The following is a 10691-nucleotide window of genomic DNA, read 5'->3' as shown; positions in this document are numbered from 1 at the left end:
TAATACAAAGCTGATCTCAAATTCCATTCGAACCGACGACAAGTCGAGTGTAAGATTATTATATAATACTCAGCTAATTGGATCAATGAAACTCAATTAGTTATTACAAAGATCAAGAACACAAACGAAGGAGAAAGTACATTGCCTTTTCGAGCAACAACCAAGATCGATCGTTGATGAGGATTTCATATATATGGCATATCAATTCATGATATATTCTGTCTCAGCATTCCAATAAATCCTAAATTATTGAGACTGCAAAATAGAGTGAAAGGAGTCAGGCGGGGGTTTAAAAGGACACAATAAACAATAATAAGAAAAAAGAGTAACTGAAACGATGGATTTTAAATAATTCTAAGATATTTAAACTTACTAACTTGGGTTGGACATCATGATTAATGGCTATGTTAATATTTAAAGAAAATATGTTTTCTACTCGCTTAAAGAAAATAATCAAAACAATTTAAACTTGTTCATACCAGACCAGACAAATCTAAATCGGTTTGGTCCCATTTATTTTCTATTCTTAATTGCTCTGCTCCGGTTTAATTTTTTAAACCATTTAAAGCGGTGCGGTCCAGTTTGAAGACTTAAACAGACCGGATCAGGACGTTCACATAATCAGAATATACAACCTAGCCAGGTCTGACCAAGAATATACAACCAAGCTATATCCAGTCATTTATTTACATTTACTCGAAATGATTTAATTGTAAATCATGTCCATTTCTACTAATGATAGATGTTCATGCTGTCAGTACAACATGATAGATGTACAAATCAATCCTAAACAAATCAAATAATGCTAGATGTTCATGCTGTCAGTACAACACAAGTAACTGCGTTAAGAAATGTTCCTTCCATTTATCTGAGTTCCTTTGAACTGCTTTGTCAGATTTAGTAAACCCTCGCTCACTCTTAATACTGAACCAAAATAAGACATTGTGAAGCTCGGAATAATCGAAGTACGAGAAATTCCTACAGAGTACATTTTTATAAATAAATATATATATATATTAATATATAAATATATATTATATATACACATAATATATGTATACACGTACCAGATTGATTTGGTCAGTCCTCTATGTCATCACTGATGAAGCTGAGCATATCACTTCTGCAACTCGACTGACCGATGTTCTCCCACTGAAAACTAGCATCCGATGTATCTTCTTCGTCATCGCTGAAAGAGAAACTCAGCCGAGAATCTTGAAGTTGACCACCAGCTGTGTCTCCATCGTTCAGGCGACGCAGCAGGTCCGGCTCCCCGAGTATATACGAAACATAGCCTCTCCCAGCGGCGTTTCTGTAGCAGAAAATAACGGACGGTATGTGCTTGATTCTCTGAAACTCCGAGCCCTTGTCGGGTTGGAGGCGGAGCATGCTCAACTGGGCAATGCCGGCTGGTACTTCCTCCAGAATCGGGCTCGGCCCGATCCTCAATTCTTCTAGAAAAGGCATCGCACCATCTGAGATCTCAACGGACTCAAGTCTCCACATCTCCCTCAACACGAGCAGCTTGAGTTTTCCGAAACCGTCTTGGAAGACGAGCCGGGGACCCCAGTACGCCTCGTAGAGCCACAGAAACTCCAAATTAGGCAAAAGGCAGAGGCTCGGTACGGGATCATTGTACAGGCCCGAGAGGCCCAAGCACAATATGCGGAGATTTCCGAGAAGGGGAATCCAATCGGGGATGCTTAGAAGCTCGCCTTTCAGGACCAAATACTCCAACTTAGTCGGTGGGGCAGCGACGTTCTGCAAATCGAGAATCTCGTTCTTCATCGATTCTAGGTGTAGAGACTTAAGGTGCGCCATCTCGCTGATGCAGCCGGAGAGAGCGCCTGCAAGCTCAGAGGTCAGTCTCGTGACCTTCAACCTTCTAAGTTGATTTAATTTCTTCAACTCTTGTATAACATTCATGCCGCTGAGTTTCGCATCCACCGTTGTGAGAGTTTGAAGGTTTCCGACGGCCCCAATCCCTTCCTTGATCTTCACGCTGAGATCCAACACCTCTCCATGGCTTACCAGTAAGTGTCTGAGGTTGCCGAGTTTTGCGATGTCCGTTGGTAGCTCAACCAAGAGGCTGCCGCTGAGATCCAACACCTCTAGTCTGTATAGCGCGCCAATTGTTTTTGGGATTTTTTTCACTCCCGTGTTCTTCAAACTCAGGTACTTTAGACAATACAGATTTCCCACTTCTTTAGGAAGAATTTCGAGACGAGAATTTTCCATGTCAAACATCGTCAGAAGATGATACTTCTTGAACAATCGAACCAAAACAGAGTTATCCAGGGGGCCGGTATTCCTAAGAAAAACCGAGCGAACACAAGATTCTTTGACTTTGACTGCGTTCAAACACTTTCGTAGGCTGTCAGCTGATGAAATTGTCACACGACGGAATTTTCTTTCCGAGCTCGATCTCGAGATCATCCCATCATCAACCATACTGAAATCGCGGTTGTTAGCCTTCATATGGGCGAGGTCATGGGCACGGAAAAACTTCTTGATGCCGTAAAACTCATTGTTGGCTTCGACCAGGTTCCTGCCGATGAGTTCCCCCAAGTACTCTTCTGCAACTTCTTCCAATGTCTTTCCCCCCGTTTCTTCTATGAAACCCTCCGCGATCCACAATCTAATCAGCTTCTCGTTCTGGATCAGCGGCTGCTCTGCAAAGACGCTGAAATACATGAAACACCTCTTCAGGTGCCGAGGCAAATCGTCGAAACCAAGGGACATGGCCTTCAGATAGATATCGTTTTTCAAGTAATCCTCTAGGCTGAGAATCTCAAGGATCCTCCACCACTCCTTCGAAACCTTGGGTTTCGTCGACAGCAGGCCCGCCACGACCCGGATTACATCAGACACGCCTCTGCACAGCTCGACAATCTCGAGCGACGCCTGCTGCAGCTCCCCGGGGCAACGCCTCTCAGGGTCGGGCCGGAACGCGGTCCTGCAGAAGAACTCCCACGACACGTCCTCGTTGAAAAGCTTCACAATGTGGACGAGGTCGGACGGGCCCTCGGTGAATGAATTTGCCACGGCTCGGCTGCGAGTGGTGACGATCAATCTGCTTCCGACACCGTCGTCGGGAAGTAAGCCCCTCAGGACGCACCAGAGCTCCTCCGTGCACGCGTCGTCGAAGACGATCAAGTACCGTTTCCCCCTCAGCCGCTCCCTCACTGCCTCCGCCATCTCCTCAATGCCCATCGTCTCTTGCCACTGCAGTCGGAAGACTTGCGTCGCTATCTGCTTCAAAATGTATCTCGCTGTGAATTGGTCGGAGACCACGATCCAAGCACGGAACTCGAAATGTTTTGCCGCCGCGTCGCTGTTATACAGCCACGAAACCAGAGTGGTTTTCCCCACCCCGCCCATGCCTACGACCGCGAAGGCCGACCGCCTCAGATCTCCTCTCAGCAAGAACTCCTTCATCAAGTCTACATCAGCCGTGTTGACGTTGACAACCTCCTCGTCCGGCACGGAGACGAAGCGGCGCTGTTGGTCGACCACCACGTCACGCCTGCGCTCTCGAATCTCCCCCGCCTCGCCTTTCTCCCGGACTTGGCCAAGCAACGCCTTGATGTTCTTGATGTTGCGACCCAGATCGTCGCGGCCTATCAGCTTTCCGATCAGAACGCTCGCTCTTTTCAGGTAACCTCTCTGCTTGACGGTCATCAAATCGTACTCGTCGACAACGCCTTCGATGAGGGTCGCCACTTCCCTCGCCTCGCTGGCGTAAATCCTCACGGAATCTTCCTCCTCGATGCTTGCGTCCACCTCTTCAATGGAACGGTTCAGAAGATCCAGCTCCTTTCCTCAGCCTTTCGATTTCCGACTTTGTCCCGCTTCCGCTTGAGTCCATCTTCTTAGCTCTGAAGATTGCTTTCCCGGTTGTCAGAGAAAGGTTGAAGAGATAGCGATGAGCGCGTTTTCGGTGGTTTATAAGTTGGCTGGGATATTTTGTAAAAGGACGTTACGGATTGTTTGTGTATCCCGTGTTTTAGAAGTTAGAAACTCAAAACTACAAAACGACCCGCTCACTTATCCAGGAATGGGATTGAACTGTTTTACGATTATACCCCTTGAAGGTTTTGACTTTTAATATCTATGAAATATGATCCCCTTCTTATATTCAATTTAATTTTTATTTGATCACAAGCGGCCATTTTAAAATATTACACTAAATCATATAAGTATCTTATTCCCAATTAGAAAGGCTGACTAAAATACATTTAAATAGCCGCTAAATCAAAATCACAAATGCAAATCTGAGGTACGTCATCGAGGTAAACTATAGACCAAGTCATGGTACATCATCGAGACAAGATATGGGCCAAACCACAACACATGACAACTAGACTAATACTGAGCGTTAAAGAGTTGGTCATGAGAACCCTCATGCGCCATTTAGCTCATGTGTCTTATTTCGCTACGAGATTAAGACCGGAGACTCATTCAACCAAGGAGAAGGAAGAGCATGGGAAGTCATCACCACCAGCAGCTCGATTGAGCCTTCTAAAGATTGTTGAAGGTCATGGTTGTCAGGTCTAACCCTAATTTGCTACTGATTTCTTCCTCGCGAAGGAGGCCAAACTTACCTTCCTTGTAATCTTAACGCCTTCTTGAGACATCAATGGTTGGGGTCCATCCTCAACTGTTGAAACTCTCTCGAGCCCGACAGAGGACTAATTTGAGGACCTCTAAACAACTCACGTACCAACACTTCAGCTTGACACGTGTCTTGTAAATGTTATCCGCGAAATCACATGGACAATAGCCCTTATATGTTAACAATTGTTTATAATAATTAATATTGGTCTTTTTTTGTTTGTTTATAATGATTAATAGTAGTTTATTGCAACCATGTGCTTATATTTATTAGTCTTTTTCTCTTGTGATAAAATGAGTTATAGTAGTTTATATCACTAATTTTTTATTGAATAAATCAAGAATCGAAAACTTATCCATAAATAATATTTAAAAATCATAGAATTCCAAAAAATACAAATAACTCATTAAAATGACAAATCATAAATAGACAGACACTAAACAAGATCTAATGAAATTGTGCAATATATGATGGTACTTTGCAAAATATAACGGACTAGGTCACTTGAAACGTAAAAATTGTTGGAATCGATCTAGGGTTTAAGAAAATAACTAACGCTTCGGGAAGCGGCGGAATTTTAAAAATTTTCTTTTTAAGTAAAACTAGTTTTTACTAACCTAGACAAGAGCATGTACATGTAAATAAAAACTAATATGAGCTATTAAAGTTACTAACCTTTTTGACGCTTGAACGTTGATGAGCCTTCGGAAGGTTGGCAACGTTCGTCTCTCCTCGCAGCACGTCTCTCTTTTCTTTCCTCGGGAACTCGAGCAACCACGATAGTTTCTATCACAAAATCACTCGAAAAGAAAGAATCAGTGAGTGGGCACTTTTAAACACTACGACTTAAGAACGAGTCTCGAAGTCGCAGAGCTAAACACTAGGTCGAGTGAGGACCTAGGTGCCAAAGCAAGAAAATCGAAAATAAACTAGAGAGAGAGAGAAGAGGACTTCGGCCAAGTTCTAGAGAGAGAGAGTCTCTCAAATCTCTTAAACTTGGATGAATGAATTGTGAGGAAATGAGGCTCCTATTTATAGGAGAGGTCTCACCTTCAATAAGGTAGTTTCCTCTTCTATAGAATATCACATATTCATGAGAAAATATTGCCTTATTCCCTCATGAGTCACTCGGCCAAGGCAGCCTTCTAGAAGGCTTGGATTTGTTTCCTTTTTTTGTTCCTTGCCTTGCCTTGACTCTACTTGGCCGAATTTCCTACAAGCATGTGTGGGAAATTTGTTTCCTCTTTTTCTTTTGGCAAGTATCTAAATACATTTATGCACAAAATATTCTCTCTTTCTTGGGTATTATGGGCGCCCAAGGCTTCTAGAAAAGCTTCTAGAATTTTCTTCACTTGTTCATGACAACATAAGAAAAAGCCCATTTAGAATTTTCAATAAAATTCTTATGAAATGAAATTAATTCATAAGGCCCAATGATCAAGTCATGGCCGAGTGACACTAAGTCATCAAATGAACTTGTCAAAAAATTTATTGACATTCATTTCATCCTTTGTCTCAAAAGACAAAAATACCCTTTTGACTATTTTCGTTCTTGTTTTGGCTTAGCTTCCAGTTTAACTATTCCTATCGATGTGATTCGTGACAGTGACCTCATGGACCCAAATGAACAAAGCTTTAGCTAAACACTTGGACTCAAAAGTTCACAAACCTTTTCCAAGTTTAGCTTAATGCCAACTGACTCCACTAAAGAGCTGACACTGAAAATCTCTCGGTTCAAATGAATTTATTTTCTACTCAAGAATTCACCTAATTGTAATGAGCGGATCCACTGAATATTATCTATGCTACCCTTCATGAATGTCATCAGCTAGTGGGGATTTACTAAATTACCATTTTACCCTTCTAGCTGTTATTTCCTCAACTCCTTTGTCGCTTGTGAATAAGTTAGAAACAATGTATATGACGAGGAGCTAACAAGTCACATTGTTTCATCCAAAAGAGTCAGGACTCAATTTGGACACTGGCCAGTTCATTTATTCACACTCCAAGGAACAAAGCATGAGGTGACATACATTGCATTTCAGCAATCTTGTACATGAATTCCATATCTATGAGAACTTCACAAAGTTACTCATGACATACTCACAACTTAGTACTTCACCAATAGGCCCTGTTCGGAATCACATAGTGAGTCCGAACTCTGACTTTCTCAAATGAGAATACTAAGGTGTGAAATGGCATGTCTCATTTCAGGATTAAGGTAAGCATGATGCAATTCATACATAGTGACTTCGAGACATAAGAGGTTAAATGGTTTGTTCTTATATTGTCTCTAGAAGTGCACTGGTCAATTCAGTACCTTCGGAAGATACCTAGAAGAACTATAGAGTCCCCAACTCTCAATGCCTCATAACCAGACATCATAGATTCTTCTAACAATCATACTGAGGTCAATAGTCCTTTGACCCTAAGATTGCGAATATATCGTTTTAAGCAAACTACAAAGAGTTTGTTCATGCAAATCTACATTTGTCTCTTCGTAAGTTGTTAAGTTTGTTTATGGACTAAAAGACTATGGTTTTATCATAAAGCTTCAAACAAAGAAAGAATGAATGAACGTTTCAACTTTATTAATGAATAGATAGGCAATTACAAGCAAGAGTCTTCATGAGACTTTATTACATCAAATGTACAATATAAAGATTACAACTCTTCTTGTGGGCACCATTGACAACAAACTCCCACTTGACTCAAAGAAGATGTGTGTAGTCTTTCATGCCTAATCCCTCACGATGTTGGTCGAAGACCTTGTTCGCTAGGGCCTTGGTGAATGGATCTGCAAGGTTGTCCACCGTTGAGATCTTCTTCACTTCCACGTCTCCGCGCTGCACGATCTCTCGAATCAAATGGTATTTCCTCTCAATATGCTTAGAGCGCTTATGGCTTCGAGGTTCCTTTGAGTTAGCGACAGCCCCACTATTATCACAATAAAGGGTCATGGGCTCGTCGACGTTTGGAACAACTTCCAAATACTTAAGGAATTTCTTAAGCCATACAGCCTCTTTGGATGCTTCACAAGCAGCCACATATTCTGCTTCCATTGTGGAGTCAGCAATGCAAGATTGCTTAATACTTCTCCACACGACAGCTCCACCATTAAGGATGAACACAGATCCCGAAGTGGATTTCCTGGAATCCTTATCCGCTTGAAAATCGGAGTCGGTATATCCCGTCATAGTCAGGTCAGTACCTGAGTATGTAAGCATCAAGTTCCTAGTTCTTCGAAGATACTTAAGAACATGCTTAACAGCAATCCAGTGCTCGGGTCCAGGGTTGGATTGGAAACGACTAACTACGCCAACGGCGAAACATATATCAGGTCGAGTGCAAAGCATAGCATACATGAGGCTTCCTACGGCAGAGGCGTAAGGAATTTTCCTCATGTCTTCAATCTCTTGTGCAGTCTTGGGAGACTGGTCCTTAGAGAGTGAAACTCCATGCCCAAAGGGTGTTTGGCCCCTTCTTGGAGTCTTGCATCGAGAAGCGATCCATCACCTTATCAATATAAGATGCTTGAGAGAGCGACAGGGTCCGGTTTTTCCTATCTCGAAAGATTTGGATCCCCAGAATGTACGCGGCTTCTCCTAGATCCTTCATATCGAATTGCTTTGCTAACCAGACCTTAACCTCAGATAACTTACCCACGTCATTACCAATGAGTAGTATATCATCGACATATAGTACCAGAAACACAACTTTGCCTTCGTGTATTAACTTGTAAACACAAGGCTCATCTATTGACTGTTCAAAGCCGAAGCTCTTTACAGTTTCATCGAATCTAATATTCCATGACCTAGATGCTTGCTTTAGTCCATAAATGGACTTAAGTAACTCACAAACCTTGGTCTCTTGACATTTATCCACGAAACCGTCTGGTTGAGCCATGTAAATGCGCGCGTCAAGATTGCCATTCAGGAAGGCTGTCTTGACATCCATTTGCCAGATCTCATAGTCGAGAGCTGCAGCTATGGATAGGAGTATGCGGATGGATTTAAGCATCGCGACTGGTGAGAAGGTTTCTTCATAGTCAATCCCTTCTTGTTGGGTATAACCCTTCGCCACAAGTCGTGCTTTGAACGTCTCAACGTTCCCATCAGGACCCTTTTTCTTCTTGTATATCCACTTACACCCTACGGGTTTAATCCCTTCAGGAAGGTCTACAAGTTTCCAGACTTTGTTGACATACATCGAGTGCATCTCAACTTTCATGGCGTTAAGCCAAAGGTTTGATTCAGAACAAGCCATCGCTTGGCTATAGGAAACAGGATCATCCATGTCGGAGACAGCTACAAGAGAGTCTCCATAAGACATGTACCTGTCAGGCTTTTGAGTAGCCCTCCCACTACGTCGAAGTACTACTTGACGAGATTCTGATGAGTTAGGTTGTGTTTCAGTTGGGGTAAGAACAGTTCTTACAGATGAGGTAGAAGCTTCCTCACCCAACTTTTCTTCAAGCACAATTTTGCTTCTAGGTTTCGCATCCTTCATAAAGTCCTCCTCGAGGAAACGAGCATTCGTGCTAACGAACGTCTTATCGTCCTCGGGACTATAGAAAGTGAAACCTTTGGTTTCCTTCGGATATCCTACAAACAGGCACAATTCTGACCTACTAGCCAACTTGCTAGTCTTTTGCCTTAGCACGTGTGCAGGGCAACCCCAAATTCGGATGCGGCCCAAACTAACTTTACAGCCAGTCCATCTTTCATAAGGAGTACCAGGAACCGTTTTGGACGGAACTTGGTTCAGAATGTAGGCGGCTGTTTCGAGGGCATATTCCCAAAAGGAAGGAGGGAGCGATGAGTAACTCATCATTGATCTAACCATCTCCATTAGAGTTCGGTTCCTTCTCTCTGACACTCCGTTTTGTTGAGGTGTGCCAGGTGCGGTAAGCTGAGAAGCGATACCTTCTTCTTTAAGAAAGTCATCGAACTCTCCAGACATATACTCACCACCTCGATCGGATCGAAGGGTTTTGATCACTTTGCCAGTTTGCTTTTCCACTAAAGCCCTAAAGACCTTAAATACGTTAAAGGTCTTGGATTTGTGTTTGAGCAAATAGACAAACCCATATCTTGAGTAATCATCAGTGAAGGTAACGAAGTATTCGTATCCTCCACGTGCCTGTTGGTTGAGTGGACCACATACATCAGAATGTACTAGTTCCAGCAACTCAGTGGCTCTTCGACCCTTATCAGAGAAAGGTCGCTTAGTCATTTTTCCTTCTATGCAGGATTCACAAGTAGGTAGTGAACCTATTGCAGAGGCTTGGAGTGGACCATCCCTCACAAGTCTCTTAATCCTATCTAGACTGATATGACCAAGTCTTAAGTGCCACAAGTATGTTGATTTGGTTAGATCGGAGGATTCAGAAAGTTTGATCCTCTTTGGCTCCCTAATTAGATCGTTATCTATTTCGGTGTCTAAGAGAGAAGGTTGAGTGGGATAGATGTAAAAAAGACCATTCTTCATACATGCATCAGTGACGAAAGAATTAGAAAAAGAAATACGAATTCCATTCTTTATAAACTTTAAATAATAATCTTGCTCGAAAAGTTGAGCAACAGATACTAGGTTTTTCCCAAAGGAAGGAACATAATAAACATTATTCAAATTTAAAGTTCGATCTTCAAAAGATAGCGTCACGGATCCCACAGCCTTCGCAGACACCACGCTCCCATCACCCCACTTGAAGCAGAAGTCGCCATCCTCTAAGCTTTTGCTTTTCCTAAAACCAGTCAAGGAGCAGCAAATATGGTTAGTAGCAGCGGAGTCAATAATCCACGATGATACATTATCAGCTACTAAACAGGCTTCAGTAACAAGTACAATACCTTTAGCTTTGGTTTTGAGGTAGGCGGGACAGTTCCTACGCCAGTGACCAGGCTCGTTGCAGTGGTGGCACTTGTCGTTAGACTTGTCCACCTTCGGAGCCTTTGACGCCTTCTTCTTCATGTGAACCTTAGGTTGGTTCTTCTTCTCGGCATTGCGAGGTCTCTTCTTAGATCCAGAGGTGGAGGCAGTAGCATGTACTTCTCCTTGAACCTTCTTTTTCTTA

General features: G+C 42.7%; 1 protein-coding gene across 1 annotated transcript; it reads right to left on the bottom strand.

Moving 5' to 3' along the window:
* Window positions 1-3681, bottom strand: LOC149398304 (disease resistance protein RPM1-like). The gene is made up of 2 exons (XM_089614544.1): window positions 1068-3681; window positions 1-255 (listed from the first exon to the last, which is right to left on the bottom strand). The coding sequence occupies exon 1, from the start codon at window positions 3679-3681 to the stop codon at window positions 1081-1083; it is 2601 nt and encodes an 866-aa protein (XP_089470670.1). The 3' UTR covers window positions 1-255; window positions 1068-1080.
* Between the last annotated feature and the right edge of the window lie 7010 nt (window positions 3682-10691).

Source organism: Urtica dioica, chromosome 5 (genome assembly GCF_054948205.1).
Source record: "Urtica dioica subsp. dioica isolate 48M chromosome 5, U.dioica_male_clone48M_v1_H2, whole genome shotgun sequence".
Lineage (NCBI taxonomy): Eukaryota > Viridiplantae > Streptophyta > Magnoliopsida > Rosales > Urticaceae > Urtica > Urtica dioica.
The sequence above is the reverse complement of the archived record's forward strand: the minus strand, read 5'-3'. Positions and strand labels throughout refer to the sequence as shown.